This window comes from Dendrobium catenatum, unplaced genomic scaffold (genome assembly GCF_001605985.2).
Source record: "Dendrobium catenatum unplaced genomic scaffold, ASM160598v2 fragScaff_scaffold_1685, whole genome shotgun sequence".
Taxonomy (NCBI): Eukaryota; Viridiplantae; Streptophyta; class Magnoliopsida; order Asparagales; family Orchidaceae; genus Dendrobium; species Dendrobium catenatum.
The window spans coordinates 21,173-41,694 of record NW_021320147.1 but is presented as its reverse complement, the minus strand read 5'-3'; the positions used below and the strand labels follow the sequence as shown (position 1 = coordinate 41,694).

At 34.2% G+C, this 20,522-nt stretch overlaps 1 protein-coding gene across 3 annotated transcripts in view; it reads left to right on the top strand.

Moving 5' to 3' along the window:
* The window catches only part of LOC110106419 (protein GDAP2 homolog), a 42,139-nt gene that overhangs the window by 11,513 nt on the left and 10,104 nt on the right, over positions 1-20,522 (top strand). For 2 of the 3 annotated variants that reach the window (XM_028701403.1, XM_020836322.2), the window contains 4 exons: positions 55-125; positions 293-386; positions 571-783; positions 12,840-13,091. In XM_028701403.1, the coding sequence (XP_028557236.1) occupies positions 55-125; positions 293-386; positions 571-783; positions 12,840-13,091 (630 nt within the window). The remainder of the gene's footprint in view (positions 1-54; positions 126-292; positions 387-570; positions 784-12,839; positions 13,092-20,522) is intronic. The other variant, XM_020836323.2, reaches the window with a different exon arrangement.

Below are 20,522 nucleotides of genomic sequence, written 5' to 3'. Positions count from 1 at the left end.
AAATGTTTGATAGTTTCTCCTATGAATATTGGCAATAATATTTGTGTGATGCAGCATTGCAATGGGATGTATATACACTGAAGCAAAAGGTTATCCTCGAGAACCTGCTGCCCATGTTGCAATAAGTGAGTAGTGGAAGTAATTTGAATAAAAGTTCCAGTTACTATTCTTTCTAGATTTGCTACCTTTAATTATACATCGGTGTGCACTTGCATAAATTACCTAGCAATGTTGTTGCACATTCTCTTTTCTTTTTTGCTTCTCAACTGAGTTGTCATCTGATAATGGCCAGGGACTGTCAGGCGTTTCCTGGAAAAGCAAAAGGATAAAATAACTGCTGTTGTTTTTTGTACTTCTAATTCATCTGATACAGAGATATATAAGAGGTTTGTGTCTTCGGCATCCTAAATTATCCTAAATGAGTTATATTGTACATATAAAAAAGTTGTAATTTAGACGTGCTTCAAGCATGAATCATAGATTAGCTTTCAAAACCTCCTTGGAGTATGATAAAAGACATTTGTTTTTCTACTGTTATTTAATTTCTTAATTTCCAAATATGTTTTGCAGATTGCTTCCTTTATACTTTCCCAGGGATAAACATGAAGAAGAGGTTGCTATATCAAAGCTTCCGGCAGATGTTGGGGATGAAAATGGTGAAACTGTAATAGATGAGCGAAAAATAAGGATTAAACCCTTACCAGTGCTGTCATCAACTACAACGAATGCATCTACAACCTCGGTTGATATTCCTATCAATGATTCTGATTCAACTTTAAGACGGTTAGTTGAGACTCCAAACTAGTTCCAAATTTCAGTGTTTCCTTTTTTTTTTCATTTGGTGTATGTGTGCTGTTCTTCACCACATAAAAGTTCCAAGCAAAGAAACTGAAGCCACGAAGGAACTAGGAATTATAATACTTTACTTCTGCTTCAAATAAGGAACCTGCTGCCCTTATTTCAAGTCCTTGTTCAGATCTTTTTTCGAGAATATTCATAATTCTCTTTCATTATTTCATAATAATTTATCTAACGTATTGTACAAAAAGTGTGTTCTAGTTATTGGTTTATGTTTCAAGAACTAGGAGGTCTAATAGTGATAATTATTTTTTCATACTTCAAATAAGCCATGCTAGATTTTCTGATGTGGAAAGAGACATATAAGGTGCTTTTAGGCTTGCTCGATTGATAACGTCTAGATTTTTCTTTGCAAGCAGAGTTTTTTTTTTTGGTACTAAGTTTTGGAATGTTTTCAGGGCATGAAATTCTGTTCCACTTCAAAAAGCACAGTTTTTAATTTCATGATGAATGATCATAAAGCGCTATGGTAAGGTATTGATGCAAGTATAGTATATTAGCTTTTGTGCACACGATTGCCATGAAATATTTTACAAGTATAGTATATTAGTTAATCTCATACTTATTCTAGAGTAATCTTAGGGTTGCAATCAACTCTTTCTAGTGTTCTTGAGCTCATCATTATTTGTGAATATTTTATGACTTGGTGGATCTACAGTTTAATATCTTAATAAGAGACAATTGATATGAAAGAAACAAGTTAAAGGCTATAAATTCTCATACCTTTGGGTTATGGCCACCTAAAGTTTAATGAAGCTAATAATTTGTCATTTTATTGAATTTCTTAGATCATGATGCAAGTTGTGCTTATATTTAGGTTTTTCTAATGCAGTTATAATGTAATTCACAAAATTATGCTTATAAGATTAATATTTGTAATCCACAACATCACTTTAAATCAATATTCATCTATTTTGATAACTTTAAAATATGCAAAATTTACACTAAGAATATTTTAATGGCTGTCTAAATAGAAATTTAGAATAAATGGAAACCTCACATCCTCAAAATTCAAATTTTAATTAGATAAATAGGATTGTGTGAGTTTTGACCAAACAGTAACCACTCATGTTGGCATTCCATGCAAAAAATCTTCTATGGAAAGGGAAATAATTTGGCCTGAAACAGTAACCACTCAACTCTCTCCCATTTGGGGCAGTGACTAGACAATCTTGACCCCTATGCAACTAGGGATTTATCCTATGAATGTAGGAGTTAGACATTGACTTTATAGGAAGATATACTAAGTGGATCGGTTGACTTGGCTAGCATGTGTTCGTTGAGAAGGCAACGTTGAATGTCGGACAGAAGAAAACTCCGATTTATGGAGTCTTCACCAAGAAACTGGCGTCAAGTGCCAAGGATTGATCCATTTGGGCAAAAGTCATCTACTGATGTAGACATAGGGGGGGTCAACTCAGGTCCAAAATAAATCAATTTTGGCCTCCCTCGAGTTTACAAGCTTAATCAATTTGAGCCGAAATTTTAGCTCATTTATGAGCTGGTCTTTAGTTCATTTATTGAACTAAGGGTTAGCTCATTATTAGCTAAGTTTTAGCTCATAATTATCTTTTATTTAATGTACTTTTTATTATAGTTTTTAATATTTTCATTTAAGTTGTCTCTTGGGTTTCCAAAAGGGCTTTTGGAATCCCAAGATTGATGTTTTATTTTCCCATGTGTGGCTCCTTGAATTACACCATGGTTTGCTAGTTTTCTTTTGTGCCTTTGCCCCTTGGAATTCATGCCGGCCGCTGGTTTTCTTCGCCTGGGCTCTTTCCCGTGGCTGTGGCGCCTTGGTTCCGGGCGGTCTCCTTGGTTCCCGTGGTTGCCTCTTCGGTTCCTTGGCTTGGGCTGTTTTTTAAAAAAAGCATTTGGGTTTAATGCTAAGTCTTTTAGAATTCCTATGGGAATTTATTAGGAGTTTCTTTGTATTCCCCTTTCATACCTATATATATGGGGGGTATTGTATTGCTTTAAAAAGTTGAATGATATGTGATTTTTGGAAATGTAAACCTGTGGGTTTCATGGAAAAACTTGCGAGCTTTGTCCGTCTTCTTTCTCATCCCCTCTGGAAATCCTGCGGGCTCTTTCCACCCTTCTTCTTGGCTTCTAATCTCTTCGTCTCTCCGCAAGTGCCACTCCACCTGTATCATTCTTCTCAAAGTAAAGCAACTTTAGGGTGTCTTTGGTTTATGAGTCAAAGTTTGTAAGTCATTGAAATTTTGTGTTTTGTAATTTCTTCTTTTTAGTTTTATTGTAAGAGTTTGTTCTTCCCCTTCTTCTTCATCGTTTCGGTTTTTATCTCCGGTGTGCGCGAGGGGTATAGGCTCCCCTATATTTCTTGCCCCCACCATCTACCAGTTCCAAAGACTAATGAGATGAGGTTATGGTCCAAAGACTAATGAGATGGCGTTTGGGAAGATGGCGCTTGCTGAGAAGTTGTTGGCTACCAAGATTAGGGGTGTCAAAAAATTACCTGATTTGCCAACCTTAGGTTCGGGTTGACCTATATAATAAACAGATAGGGTTTGGGTATGGAATTCTGACCAGTTTATTAAATTGGTCGAGTTTGAGTTGAACAAATTACATGATCTGTCAACTCTATTTTGATCGGTTTAAAAAAATTTTCCTTAATTTTTGTATTTGTTGGTATGATTGTCTTATTTTTTTCAATTACTTTAAAATCTATTGCTTAAAAAATATAAAATAAAAAATGGGTTATTGGGTTGGGTTCGGGTCATTTAGGTTGCTAACGTGTCTGGTTTGAGTCCATATTTTTTACCCGTGTATTAAAATGGTTGGGTTTGGGTTGAACAAATTCAGGTTGGGTCAATTTCGAATTGAACCCGAATCCGACCCGTTGACCCATTTTGACAACCTATAATCAAGATGTTTTTGATCGGTTCTAGAAGCATTGGTCAAGTAGAAAGGATGCTAACCTACTAAGGAGATGGTGCTCGAAGGAAGAGCTGATAGATCAAGGCGGTGCCAATTTGTTGCTGGACAGTTTATAGAATATTGGAGAAAGATCGACTCAAGGCAAGATTTATGTGTTTTCTAGACCTACGAAAGCTTATGAAATGGGCTAATTCAGGTTTATAGGGGAAACCAAGTAATTCTTGGTTTGGGTGGACTAAATGTTTGGTCCTAGGGTGATATTGTAGATTCTTTTAGGGTCTAGGATGATTGCGGCCAAGGCTCAATCTCAAATTTTGTATAGGGAGCCAATGATGGACATTCAAATCAAGAGATCTCATGGTGCCAAAGGAGTGGTCAACTTGCTATAAATTAGGTAATGATGTTCTATCAAATCAATAACATGTTGTATGTATTTAAGGTGTCAGTTTATTAGGGAGATCCTCAAGATATAGTTCTTTAAAGTTAATTAACAATAGACAAACATTCTTAGATATATTGACTTTTAGGCATAAATTTTTTCAATTTTATAGCCATCAAAGCACATATCAATCATTTTTTAGTGTTTTCTTTTTGAAAGTATGTTGGCTTGACCATATTTATAGATTTCCTTAGTTCACTAAGACCATTTGATTCTTTTGCATATGACAGAGGTAATCTTAGGCTTATTAGGTTTTAACACTATTGTCCTCGAATTGCTTTTAACTACATAATTGTTAAAGCTCTCTAAGTGAGTCTTATCTAAATCATATAACTACGATTAGGATGCATGGGTACCAACACAAGGACCTGGACATGATATTGGCATGGGACATGCCTATTATTAAAAATATAGGACAAATATACGCATTGGATAAATAATTATAATTTTTATATATTTTAAATTAAAAATAAATCAGAAGAATTAAATAGATAGATATTAAGATTAAGAAAGAAATGATAAGCCTTTAATTTTAATTTTAACATGAACATAAGCTTAAGCTTTAAACCAAGTTAACTTTCTCATAAAAGTTGAAAACTTAAGCTTAAGCTTTACAATTTATCTTAAAAGAAAGATATAACTATATTAAAATCTATTGAAATTTCATTCAAATTTTATGATTTTCTGGTGAAAAAACAAGCTTTATCTAAAAATTGAAAAATGCACTCAATTTTGGTCAAAATTCATGAAATTAGTCGAGATAAAAAAAATAAACCTACTTAGGCTTGATTTCATAAAAAAAAAAATTTAAATTGAATCAAATCTAACTTAATTTTTCAAACCTTAAGACTTGCTTTCACGCATTGATTTAGCTCAAATTTTAAAAATAAAGTGGTACTCACCAAGTCATCATAGATGCGTTGCGACCACATTGAGAGAAAGGGGAGTTGAAATTCTAGTCGTGAGCTTTGACGTCAACAAAGGAGATGGTGTTGAGAGGGGGACTAATCCTAATCATGAGCTTTGTTGTCAAGAGAGGATATTCCTTTTTGTTTTGGGGGGGGGGGGGGGGGGGGGGGGAGGTGTGGGTTTTCCTTGAGATGAGAGATGGCATTGACGTTGAGAGTGCGATGAGTGTGTGACTGGGGAGGAAACTCTAAAATTCTAGAATGAGGGAGAGTCGAGAGATGGGCGTGTTAGTGCAGTGGAAAGTAAAAGGTTTTTTGGTAAGTTCATGTCCAATACCTATTAGACATTGCATATTTCGTGAGAAGTGTTGGTGCATCATAAGACCACAGTCTACCCAAAAAGAGGTGTGATTCATAAGCAAGATGTCACACCAGATATTATTATTATATTTAGTAAGTTAAATGGACGTTGAGAGTGCGATGAGTGTGTGACTGGGGAGGAAACTCTAAAATTCTAGAATGGGGGAGAGTCGAGAGATGGGCGTGTTAGTGCAGTGGAAAGTAAAATGTTTTTTGGTAAGTTCATGTCCAATAACTATTAGACATTGCATATTTCGTGAGAAGTGTTGGTGCATCATAAGACCACAGTCTACCCAAAAAGACGTGTGATTCATAAGCAAGATGTCACACCAGATATTATTATTATATTTAGTAAGTTAAATGGACCCAATATTTTTGTATCATGTAAATTGTAGTTTTATATATCCAAGCTACTTTATATGGCCTTGATAGAGGTTCAGGTTTTAAATCCATGCGATCTATAGTCGATTTAACCGCTACATTATACAAGTCCTATCTTGAATGATGAGTTTGTAATGGTTATCACCCTATTAAATAGGTTTTAAAAATTGAATTTTTGTTCCCATTTGATTTAGTTTTAGGTGTGTGACAATGATGCATTGCAGAACATCTAAAGAATTTGAATTAATAAATTCTTAAGAAAAAAAAATTGAATTAAAGCATGATTATAAACACTAATTTCTTATGAAATTCATGATTCCCTCATTAATTTCAACGTTCTCATATTCTACATTAATAGTTTAGTTCCAACTAGGACCTTTATTTGTGTGGTGACTAGTTTTTTGATGTTTAAAATCAAATTTAGCAGAAATTTTAGAGCTAGATGCAGTAACAACATATTTCTTCTTGGTCTCTTTGTTTACATAAAAGTTGAAGCTAAGATTAGAGAGAGTCGCCTTAGATGGTTTGGTCACATAAAATGGCGGCCTTCCGATGACCCGGTTAGGAAAGTAGTATTAGATTTTACTTATGTTAAGAAAGATTGAGGTAGACCTAAAAAGACTTGGTTAAAAAATATTAGAAACGATATTTCTTTATTAGATTTAAACTAGAATTTGACTTTTAACAGGATACAATAGAGAAAAAGGATTCATGCAGCCAACCCCACGTAGTGGGACAAAGGCTTGATGTTGATGTTGTTGTTGTTGTTGTTGTTATGGCCTCTTTGTTTACAATAGAACCACTTTCTTTGGAGGGTGGCCGCAACAAATTGAGCGGCTATTTTGATGAAAGACAAAGTTCTAATATATGTAATAGCTCTCTTACAATTGGACGTTTAAACATTTACTCAAAATCTAATGGAAGTTGAAAAACATAAGCGATTAAATCTAATGTGGTATCATCTCTCCTCTAATTTTAGGACTTAATTCACAGATATAAACCTCAGAAAACAATGTTTTTATATCATTAGCTATTTTAGAATGCAATCACAAGTCCTCAAATGTATTCATGTATTCGGTGGTTATTTTTGTTCATTGTCTTAATGTGTTAAAATTCATCATTATATGATAAAGACTTATTATACTTCCAATAATTTTCTCGTCTCAAGTGATGTCATGTCCAATCTTTTTCATACTCACCCAATACATTTTAGTTTGTTACTTTTTATTTTGCAATCATTGATGTTCTCTCAATCTTATTTGCTATTCTACGAAAATACCTGTCTTTTATTAAGATAAAATCTTAGTGTCTACTTTTCCATAAAATACAAACAGCTCAATTTTAATTTTCTTAGTTTTCTTATAATTCGTTCAATAAATTTGATGTTTATGATTAACATAAGCTTCTTGTCATACACCATATTATTTATCTTGATTTCTTCCTCTGTGTTGATTTATTTTTGGTGTTCTAATCATAGTAACATTTGGATGAAAGAGTTCATCATTATGATTAGAATCAACTATTGTACTAGGTTGATTTAATTGATTAGCTTTTAAAGTTTTAATTTGCTCTTTAACTTAATTTATGTCTCCAATCATTTGATTTTACTTATTTTGTTGTCAATCAAATTGTTTTGTATGGTTAACTTGTTGAAAAAGAAGAAGAAGAAAATGGAGAGACATCTCGTTTCACAAAGTACACCATTCTTTGGCTTTACCAAAAAAAAAAAAAAAAACGAACAGAAAAACTTATCCTCATTTCCGCCTGTTTGCTTGTTCCGTCCGTTCCCACTCCTCTGCTCCCACTCGCGGTCTGCCTAGTGCTCATGGCCTACTGTCCTCTCTTCGATACGCGATCTCTTTTGTGCACCTGACTCGCTGCCATCGCACTCCTTATGCGGCCCATCTTCGCTCCGTTGACCTTACCCTGCTATCGCCTTACGCCCACTTGCAACATCGCTCCGCCTTACTCCTTACCCATGCCTTTCGCTTGTGCGACTCAGCCCGCCTTCGTCTAGCCTATTTTGTTGAATGTGGCCTATCGTATCTTTGATCTGACCTACCAGATTGAAATACAAGTGCCTTCTCAACCTTCCTTTGCGGGGAGGAGATGTTAGGAGGTTGCCAAATTAAAAAAAAATATATATTTAAATTAAAATTTTGTTTTTGGAGAAAGCAATTTGAGTCTATTATTAAATTTAAACATTGTTTTTAAAATTAAAATAATCCTAATTTGATTTTATTTAAATTAAAATTTTAATCAGTTTAATTAAATGATAGTAATAAGAAATACTAAAATTTTTAATTAGTAATTAAAATTTTCTTTTAATTAATTAATTAATTATTTATTTTGAAATAAACACAACAACAATAACAACTAGCCTTTATCCCACTATATGGGGTCGGCTACTTGTATCTTTTTTCTCCATTGTATCATGTTAAGAGTCAAATTCTCATTTAAATCTAATCAAGGAAGGTCATTTCTAATAATTTCTCTTATGATAAAATCACTTTTTGATCTTCATCCTTAATGCACTTTACTTGCATTAAATCCTAACTACAATCTCTTTATTTGGCTAACTTATATATACATCTTTTACCATCTTTTATATCTAATATATTATATAAATCATTAAAAATTAAAATCTTTGCATCGCATATTATTTTCTTAGACTCTTTATGAATATCTTTATATCTTTCCCAATTATCAAAATTTTTTACTTTTAAACCAATTTTCATCACAAAGCTTCTTATTATTGATATTTTCTTGCACATTTTGATTCCACCATAAACTATTTTTACTATTAGGAGCTTTTTCCCCTTTATTATTCCAAGTACATGCTTTGTTACTTTTTTAATTTTTTTAGCAGCTTTTTGCACATAATATTAGCTTTCTCATGCACGGACAAAATCTTAAGATCTAGAATTTTACTCTCAAAAATATTTTTGTTAGTATTCTTTAAATGCCCCTATCAATCCTTGAAAAATGTTTTACTTTTTTTTTATTCTTCCCCTTCATCTTAAAGTTCAAAACTAATTAACGAAGTTGAATACATAAACTTTCACTCGGAATAACTTTATAATCTTCGGAAGTTAAACGATCTATTTTTTCTATAAGAAATAATCAATTCGAGTTTACTATATCCATTCTTACAGGATTTCTCTCTCTTTTCTTAAATAAGGTATTAGCAATTATAAAATTATTAGCTATAGCAAAATGAAATATGATCTTACTACCATCATTAGTTGCTCCAGCTCCATAGCCAGCATGAATATTTTTAAAACCATCTATCTCTTTACCAACATGTATATTTAAATCTCCTCCAATAAATTTTTTTTTCAAGATATATCTTTTGTATTAATTCTTTTAAATAATTTCAAAACTTTAATTTTGAACACATATCCAAACCTATTTTAGAAGCATGATCACTTATAATATTAATAATCTTAATATCAACAATAATCTTGAAAACTATAATTCTATCTCCAATTCTATTAATTTTTACAATATTATCCTTCAAACTTTTATTTATAATCATTCCTACACCATTTCTAGCATGACTCTTATCAGAATACCATAGTTTTAATCATAAATTATTAATCTTCTTAGCCTTCTCTTACAGGGAACGCCTTAGTATTAACATAATGTATTAAATGATTCATGTTATTTGACAAGTTTTATGCTGACTGTCGACTATCTAACGCAACCCTCTATTTTTTTTCATCCAGGATTTGGGATCAGACAACGACAATGTTAATTTGAAAAAAAAACACAATAAATTAAAATTTTTTAGTTAATTAATTAATTTAAAACACGATGAATTAATTAATTAATTAACTTAAAAGGTAATAAACTAAATTAAAAAAAAGAGGAAATGTTTACACTAAAATACTCTAAATACAACCAGTCCAACTAATACAACAGCCAACTCAGTACAAAAAAACTCCAAACAAACTAAACATCTACAACAACAAAAAAAAAAAATAAAGACTAAACCAAACTGGCAAGTGGTGCGGGCTACTAATACCTGCAAGCAAATAAACGATCTCAAATTAGATAAGAACAGAACGATGCTAAAAGCAAAAGGAAAATATTGTAACTAAAAACAGCAACTTTTGAAGAAAGAGAAAAATAAAAACAAAGTAACTATTCCTAAGTTCAGCAAACATAAATTAACAGGCTACTTCTAAATGAGACAGTAAAACTTATTCCTAAATTAAATTTTTCAGACTACTTCTCGAAGGAGCGGTATGACCTATTCTTAACCAATTTATTTGGGCAACTTCCAAGTGGAGTAGATAACCCTAAAACTAAGTTAATAGGTGACTTCAAAGTGAAGCAATAAATCCTATCTTAACTAATTTATTAGGGAGCTTTTAAGTGAACCAAGGAACCTAAAGCAAACTAATAGACTCCTTTTAAATGAAGCAGTAAGACTTATTCTTAATCAATTTATTAGGGAAGCTTCTTTGTGAAGTAATGAATCATAAACGAAGTCAAATCGGACAACTTTTAATTGAACCCAGAAGCCCCAATCCAAAAGAAAATCCATAAGACAACTTCTAATTGAAGTTATAAGCTCTATTCTAAACTAAATTTACAGGCAACTTTTAAGTGAAGTCATTAGTCCTATCCTATATCAAATTTACCAGGTAACTTCTAATTAAAGTCATTAGTCCTATCCTAAATCAAATATGTAATAAACTTCTAAGTAAAGCCATAAGTCCTATACTAAACAAAATAATGGGAAACTTCTAAGCGGGCCATAAGCCCCATCCCAAAGAAATCTAATGGGCAACTCCTAAAAGGAACTATAAGCTCCAAACTAAACAACTAGGAAACTCATGAGCGTAGTCGTAAGCCCTATTCTAAAAAATCTAACTGGCAACTCCTAAGCGGAACCGTAAGCCCTATTCCAATTAGACTACTCAATAACTCCTAAGTAGAGCTATAAGCCCTATTCTAAATTAAACTATCGGGCACCTTCTAAAAGAAGCCATAAGCCTCAAACTAAATAAACTAATTGACATTGTAATAGATATAAGTCCCAAAACTCAAACCACAACCTCTAATTACTTCACTCTGCTCGGGATCTCTGAGATGAGGCAACCCATGGCTACTAATCAGACTCCCTGAATGTTGCAACCAATAGTTTGTTAGTATTGGTAGACTGAAATCCACATTATTCCCAGGATGACGGAACAATGTGATCTTGATCGGGTCTACTTTTGTCCCCTAAAAATGAGACTAAAACTTAAAATTTTGAAGCTATGCTAGACTGCTCTTCCAAGAAGTGGGAGGGATAATTAACTATAAGGGCTTGTGTTAATAGGAAGAACCCAAATTTGAATAATCCCATATATGATCCTCGGGGGAATCAGATTAATTAAAAAATCAATCTACCTTAAGGAAAATTGAACTGTAAGCCTGGAAAGCGGGTTTCGTGCCTAAAACCATTTTTCTTGAGCGAACATAACACTTTCCTTTGATGATTTGTTGATTGATTTTGATATTGAGCCTCACTTCTAGTTCTTGCTGATGTAACTTTAACATTCGATATCAAATTTGATGGATGTCATTTTAAGGTATAGCATTTTCTAATATATTTATATAATGTAATGTATTAAGTCATATAAAAATGATCAAAAATTGCTGTTCATAGACCTTCAATTTAAACAAATATCTATTTTTTGATGAAAAGAAGAAAACATTCAGAATTTGTGCAAACAAAATTTAATGATCACCTAAATACAAATTTAACATATAAATTCCAGATCAATGAAAACCACGTCACTTCATAATCACACCTTCATCAGATAACCCATATTTTTTATGAGTTTTGACTAAATCTAATCACATAGGCAGACTAATAATTAAAATTTAGAAAAGGAAAATGATAAAAAGAAATCACCCAAAGAAAAGATTCAAGTCTCATGTTAGCACGAGAAGATTGCTTCCTTTAAAAGTTTGTAAACACTAGCCATCACTTGCATCTAGTTTGAAAATTCACATTCAATCAACACTCAGATCACATTGAGATTGCAAAAATATTTAAACGAAACTAGTATTGGAACTTGTCTCTTAAATATTTCTGACATAACTTTTTATAATCACATGATTTCCCCTTAATTTTAATTTAATTGAGTTGGCCTCTTAAGGCACAGATTGCACGGAATAATCACAGCCAGCACCTGCGGAAGTACCGCAAAGGAATTATTATCAACTGATGGAACAACAAAACACGTAAAAGTAGCTGCAAATTTTACCGTGGTTGGTTCAGTGTTGCTTTTCTATAGTACTCAAGGAGCAGAATTAATAGGGTTAATTCATAGTCCAGCAGGGATAAAACCGAACAGCAATTGACCCATTAAAACCAAACTAAGAACCATGACTATAACCAAACTGAAAGCAAAATAGTAAACAGATGGCTGAAGCGAACCAAACCAGCACAGGGAACCAAATTCAACTATAGAGGATAAAGGTTAGAACATTAAAGAACACAACTTGTTCTCATAACGGTCATCATGGCATGTTTAAAGAGAAACACTGAACTACTAAAGCAGCCTCATCTAAATTCAAATAAAAACTCAGCATGCCGATTAACACGTCTCAATGCACCATCTTGCGTTTTGGATGAACATGAACTTTGATTTTTATATCAGATCATTTGGTTATAGTTGAGCTAATTGAGTCTTTCTTTGGTAGTACATTTTAGCTGCTTTTTTTAGCAACTTGCAAATTTACTGCATGTGCACTGGCATGAATCGACCAAAGGGCAACTTTGCAAATTTTTGGAGATTAGCGTCAATCTTATTTTGCACCAATAACCAAACGATGCTGGCATACTTAATTTCATCCTAGCATCTTTTTTATTGCAGTTCCCAAGTGTGTAAAATTTGTTTTGATTTGTTGTTGGAGTTCCCAAGTGCTGATTATGCCATGCTGATGATAAATATTTACAGAAGCAAGCTAATTTGATTTAAATTCTGTAGCAGTTCATTTCATGTGGATGCATATCTAGATCCTGCGTTCATGTCATTGATGAAGGACCCGGACCAGCGTAGGAAGGAGCAATGGGAAAAAGCTGCCCAAGCTCAAAATGGCTTTGATTTTGCTAAGTTGCTTGGTTTTGGAGATTTAGGTGGTCCTCCATTGAGTGCTGCTGAGGAATATTCACTTCACTCCAGATATTTTGCAAAAGCGAATTCTCTCAACCTATCAGAAATTGCTGAAATGAAAATTGTGTAAGAATCTATTTCTGTTTGTGCTTAAATAATTTTAGAGTTTCCATTTGCACATCATCTCTCATATTAATGTAGAATTATAGCTCAGGACATGCTACCTTTTGTAGGATTGAATATGTGGTCGTGCAATCAATTTTTTTAGCATTCTTGTTTATAAAATTTATTCTTGTTTTCATTAATCTTATTTTCAGTAGTCTAGGTGAAGTGACTAGTGTGGAGGGCATTATAATTGTATGATCTTTATGATATGCCAGGCCTGGGAGTTATTATTTATTATGTAAAGAATTATGGGGGAACTGTTTAGGAAGATTTCTAATCAAGGAGTTGTTTAGGAACGTTCCTAATTAAGGGGGATTTTTTAGGAAGGTTTCTAATCAAAGGGGGATTGTTTAAGAAATTTCCTAATTAAGTGAAATTATTTAGGAAGGTTCTTAATCAAGGAGGAGTTGTTTAGGAATGTTTCCTAATTGTGTTTATGCTATTTTGGAAGTGTTTTAAAAAAAAAGTGTTTAATTGTTGAGGAATGTTTCCTAAAATATGTTTTATTGTTTAGGAAGGTTTCCTAAATCATGTTTAATTGTTTAGGAAGGTTTCCAAATATATGTTTAATTGTTTAGGAATGTTTGCTAAATCATATTTAATTGTTTATGAATGTTTCCTAAATTATTTTTATGTTGGTTAGGATGCTTCTATTTATTTAGAAATGTTTTCTAAATTATGTTTATGTTGATTAGGAAGATTCTAATTGTATTATTGTGTTCTAGGGCTATTTAAGGAGGACTTTGTTTATGGTTTGGGGAGGAGATTGCTGAGTTTATTTTCCTAGTGTTTGTTGCGAGTTCCTAATGGCGTCTAGGGTTTGTGGGAGAGTTGATCTACCTCTCGAATAGTAGATCAATTGTATCTTGCTTTATTATCGTAGGAAAAATAAAAAAATCAGTCCTATCCTTGTGTTCCTATGTTTTCTACTTTCTTCTCTTTTATTTGCTGTTTTTACTTCCAAGACGCATCAAATTGGTATTAGAGCGAGGTTTTTGGAGAGATGACAACAAAGAAAGTGGATGCATTGAAAGGAAAAATAGGGTAATTTAAATCCGTTATGAAGGAGAAGTTTTTAACTATGGAGAATCAAATGGAGAGATAATTTGGAGGGATAGAAGAGATGTTAAGGAAGCTCATGAAGATGTAATCCAAAACTTCATCGGTGGTTCCAATTGCTAACCCTAACCCGTAGTCGATCGGGATTCCCTTTTCTGAATCTAAGTGAAAAGAAATCAGATGGGAAGAATTTGATAAGGAGAGTTGCTTTCATCAAGAACCACCTATTTGGGCTCCGATAAGAGGCATATTAGGAGTTCTAGATTGGGGGACAGTAAGAAGAGAGTTTTATGGTGGAGGTTGTGGAGTGAACAACTACTATGGGAGGCTATTTGGGCAAAGTTAGTGGACTACCAGAGGAGGGGGATGGGCCGAACCATGGGGATAGGTTCATTTTAGACATGGTGAGATTCCCACCCTCGATACATGGGAGAAACATGGAGGGATCATGACAACTGTTACACTTGAGGAGGAAGAAGCTATTGGGGTGGTTGCGATCCTAGGGTCACTGCATCCCAGTCGTTATGTGAAACAAACTGAATATCTTGTAGCAAGAGCTGCACCTATTCATCCCAGTTCTCAAGAATTTAGTTCGCATGGTTGAAGAATGGATGTAGATCCACATGTTTTACCCATTCTTGGCAGTTCTCAATATGGAAGACCACATTCACCTTCAATTTTAGGAGCTCCAAGGCGGAATATTGATGATATCATCATACTCAAGGGTCAAACATTGTTTATGGCGTGAGTTTTACCCTCAGGGCATGATTATTTGTCAAGGAAAGACATTTATGGTTCTGCTGGAACTGACTACCAAGGGAGCATTTTTTCACATGACCATTTAAATCTTGGAGTCCCAATAATTACTTAACAGAAGGATGATAGAGATGCTTTTTGTCAAGAACTTGATATACGCTAAGAGGAGCGCCATTGGGATATGTTGCGGAAGAGGGAACCAGAGAATGAACGTGAAAGGGATTATCAGTCCATAAATAAGAGATTTCCTGGGTTATCACTATCTCCTGAATTTACAAAGAATCAATTGTTGCGGGCTATGGACTTGAGGCTCACTGCTTTGACGGAAGAGCTAGTTGCTTCTTTCAATTATGCTACTGGTGCTAATTGTTGTACCAACCATATTTCTGATTTAGCATCTCAGCATTTTGGAGCAGTGGAATTAAGCAACTTATTATTTGTGTTCCTGGAGTTGTGCCCAAATAACATGCACTTCAACACTGCAAAGAAGCAACATACATCCTTGAATGATTCAAGAAATATTAACCAAGCAGCAAAAGGAAATTTTTTCCCTCAGTGCAAAATATGATGTCGTTAATCTCGTAGCAACCATCGTTTCTTCTACTAAAGTAGCCCGAGCTGAGCGGCATAACTCATTCGAGAGTAAGGATTCCTCAGATTTTAAGTGATTGAGATAGCCCTAATGGTGTACGAAGTTGGCCAGTTGTAAGATCTGCAACATCTAGAAGATCTATTTCACCAATGCGGCTGATCCAGGTAGGTAGATCTGGTTCTCGTGGGTCTGTTGCAATTACTATTAAGAGCCTCAATTATTTTTTGGACAGAGAAAAAACTACAACAAATAGAGATGTTGATCCAATCGAGAGTGGGGATGATGAAATGGAACATCTACTAAAGAAGCCTGAAAATAATGTCACTTGAATGAGTGTTCAAGAGCTATCAACCTTTTTGAGCGCAAACAAAAGGATGAAAATGTAGATATTAAAAATACGAAAACTTCAAAGGCATCCGTTAATGCCACCAAATCTGTCTTATGAAGATGTAGTGTGGGAATGGGTGGTTCCTTTAAGTATTCTACACGGAAAAAAATTCAGATTCTTGCCATCAGATTGCTTCGGGTAACTTGGACTATGAAGTACAGGAGAAAAAAGAAGATGAGGTGAAGGCCAAGCCTTCAAATCTAGAAAGTGTTCAAGTTGTTATGTTTGAAGAGATCGTCACGGTATAACCACTGCAAGGTGATCCTCCTACTGAACCTGTGGTTACTTCCATTGATATGGAGGGCAAAGATTGTACATCGGCTAAATGGAATCAGTAGCAAGTGGCAGAGTTGAATGACATGCTTATAAAATTGATGGAAAGCAGCAAGGCTGGTAAATACCTTGATGCCAAAGTTGGTATTGATGGTTTGTTACAAACTTCTATAGATTAAAAAGGGGGATTTTATAGCTAATATAGAGAGAGAAGGAATGATAAACTTCGAGCTGAGAATGCTAGAAACCATGCAGCAAAACAAGAACAACTTAAGGTGATGCATGAGACGCTGGAGCAGAACAAAGCAGTAATGGCATCCAAATCCATTAAGGCTATGATGAGGAAAGAATCTACAAGTTTCTCTCAAAGATCAAGGAGAAATTCATCTCTACCTATTATGTTGAAGGAACTTTCTAAGCCAACCAGTTCAAAGAATGTCTCGCCTAAATCATCTTCTCCAAAGATTGAGAGCACTTTGCAATCAGGCCCTCTGAAGAGAAAGAATGAAACACCACCAGCTAAAAGCTCTTATGTGGTTTCTTCTAGTAGCATTTCAAGCTATCAAAGACCCCAGCCATCAAATTCTTCACGTCAGCCAAGGCCGAAGTCTAAGAAGCCACTAAGGCGTGCAATAGGGGATCACACACCGTCTACACTGCCCTTGACTTTGATAGGAGACATATAATTTTGGAGCCCCTGGAAGTAGAAGGGTGCGCCGAGGGGAAATAGGAACACAGAGGATACTTATCAAGTGAAAGGATTTGGAGTATGTAGCCACATGGGACCCATATGAGATGATTTAGAGCCAGTCTCATCATTCCACCTTGAGGACAAGGTGCGTCTTTTGTGGGAGTGGGGGGGAGTAACCCCCGGGGGGCCTAGAGCTAGGCCGGGGGAGCTATTATTTATTATGTAAGGAATTAAGGGGAGCTATTTAGGAAGGTTCCTATTTAAAGGGGAATTGTTTAGTAAGGTTTCTAACAAAGGGTGAATTGTTTAGGAAAGTTCTTAATTAAGTGAAATTATTTTGGAAGTTTTCTAATCAAGAGAAAAATGTTTAGGAAAGTTTTCTAATTGTGTTTATGCTATTTTATTTTATTTTATCGAGGAAATGCAAATTGCATTAATGCATAGAAAGAAGATACAAAGAAATCTAAGTGATAGCTAATCTATCACTATCCTTCCTTATCAAGTCAACGACACTTGATGGAAGTTCACCAACAATAAAATCCTCCGAATAAAAGTCACCTAAAAGGGGATAATGGGCACAAAAATCCGCCACACTATTGCCCTCTCTAGAAACAAAATGAAAAATAACATTATGAATGACATCTAAAAAAGAAAAATCCATGCTATGAATACTGTTATTCCGGTTAGTCTTCATCACCGTCTTTTGCAAAAGCTTAACTATATTGATGTTGTCTCCTTCAATAATAATGCCTTGCTGCTCTATCATCCAATCTTGTATTTCTTTCTTGAAGTCGAAAAAGCAATTAGTTCCAATAAAGAGATGTCTCAATGCAATAATTTCCTTCTATACGCAAGCAAAAATCTACCTTTGTGATCTCGTAACACTCCTGCTATGCTTGCTTTATTAGACTGCAACAATGAAGCATCGACATTCAATTTAATCCAATATGTAGGAGGGGGAAATCGTTTTTTTTGACAGCACCAAATGCCGATTAGTATCTAGTTCTTGCAAATTGGAAGAAAAATAGGTTGCACTGAAAAAGACAGAATTTGAGCTGCTAATGTAACCGCATGAGGAACCTTAGATCCATGCATAAAGCAATTCCTAGCTCTCCAATTATAATATAGGGAGGAGAAATACAATCTTACTGCACCAGGATTAGACAATGCCATCTTCTCCAAGTTCTTTAAGCATTGAGACAGATTATTTAACTTTGGTAAATAAATACCCCATATAGTCAACATATCAAATATTTCACTTAACATTTTACAATTAACAACAATGTGATTACCATCTTCTGTTTCCAAACAACCCCTCAGACAACAACAAGAATCCCGAAGCTTTCTATTATTCAACTGACAATATGTAGGTAGTGAATTATTAATCAATCTCCACTAGAATAATGATTCCTTAGGAGTAACTCTTAGCTTCCTTATCTAGTTTACATGAATACCTTCTATATTACGCCCTACAAACGCCTGAAATGCCATTGCAGAAATAAACTTCCCAGAATTACCAGCCAACAGCTCTAATGTATGTTCATTTGAATAAGGACATATAGGAATTCCATAAATAATATTTACTAGATCTTCAAAAAACATGTTCTTTAGCAAAGAATTGTTCTAGCTCCCATCTTTATTTAGAAGAAACGAAACAAATTTGTTGTACAACTCCCTTATATTACACTTAGTTGGCCATTTATTCAAACTTTTATCAAGAATCCAATTATCATTTAAAATATTGATTCTATCCCCATTCGAAACTTGCTAATCTAGTAATCAGTTTTAAAAACTGAGCTCCATCCTTTAAAATACTCCACGTCGGAGACAAGCATCTTCTAACTTTATCGTTCCAAACATCGTTACCATATTTTGCTACAATAATCTTGTTAATAAGAACATTATGATTATTGATAAAGTTCCACACAATACGAGCTCTTAAAGGACCTTGTGTGTCAGCCATGGTTTAAAATTGCGCAATATGAGGCTCGCCTTGAGGCCTGCCTTTGCGCAATTCCAGTAAAAAACGCCTCGATGCTTACGCCTCAAGTTTTTGTTATGAGGCTTGCGCCTCAACTTGGTTGAGGTCCGCCTCGCCTCACGCTATATATATTAAAACTTATATAAATCTTGAAGTAAATGCCCGACATTGGACTCTATAGGAGAGGAGGAAGGGGAGAGAGCAGTTCATCATAATGATGATTCAAATGAAGAACCCCTTAGTGTTGACAGTGCTGATGATTTATGAGTTCTTATGATATGTCATCGCTATTTATTTTTAGAAATTGGAATTATATGTTAATGAAAAGAATACTAGGATTTTGGAAAGATAGCATTTTGAGTTGAACTATATTTCATGTTGTCTTATTATTGAGATATTTTGATTTCACTTTATATCTTATGCTTTTTTATGTTTTATATTATTCACTCAATAGTATTTAAAAAATTTATCATTTTATGTTTACGCAATCTTTTGATTTTGAGGCTTACGCCTCAAAACGCCTTGAGGCTTACGCCTCGCCTCACGAATGAAAAACGCCTCAATACCCGAATACGCAATTTTAAACATTGGTGTCAGCAGCACCTTGAATACCAAATCCTCCCTGATTAATTGATTTACACAATGTTTCCCATGAGATATAATGCATTCCCCTCCTTCCTTGATCCTTGTGCCATAAAAAATTCCTATAGAACTTATCCAACTCATATAAAATACTTATTGGAACCAAAGAATGAGTCATAATAAATGAAGGAATAGAAGAATATACAGTTTTTATCAACACAATTCTCCTTGCCAAAGACAGAGACCGGGAGGCCCACGTATTGAGCCTATCTGTAGCCTTATTCAATATGAAATTCAAATATGCAGACTTTAACCTTCTAAGAGCCATCATAACTCCAAGATACTTAAATTCATGAACAATTCTATAAGAAACAATTTTATTTATTTTTCTTCGTCTTCTAAGCGTGATAGATTTACCATACAACACCATGAATTTTTGTTTATTAATCTTTTGTCTAGTCCAGCTGCAATAATCTGCAAGAATCCTAGAAATAAACTTTGAATTATTCCGAGACGCTTCAGCCGCTACCATAACATTATCTGCATAAACAAGTGTGAAACTTTAGCAGTGTTAGGAGCAATTCTTATACCAAGATTACTACCCTCTATCATGAATAGCTTTTGGCAATAACTCAGAACAGAGAATAAAAAGGCTTGGAGATAACAAACTTCCAACCCACATTTAGCATTAATCCAACTACTTCTCCCATTAATAATAATAGAAAATTTTGGGTGGCTAACACATTGGATGATTAGATTTATAAACATCTTCTGGAACCCGACATCAATAAGAATCTTATGTAAAGTTTCTCAACACATACTATCATATGCTTGCCCCATATCGAGTGTAAGTTACATATAACTCGGTTTAGCTTTTGAGAATCTCAACATATTTAGCATCTCATGAGCCAATAAATAATTGTCTGAAATCTACCTTCCCATTACAAACACTCCTTGTTGCTCATAAATAATTCTTGGTAGACATGTCTTCAATCTATTCAAAATCTTACCAGCCACCATTTTATAGATAGTTTGATATAAACTAATAAGTCTAAACTTATTCACTTCAG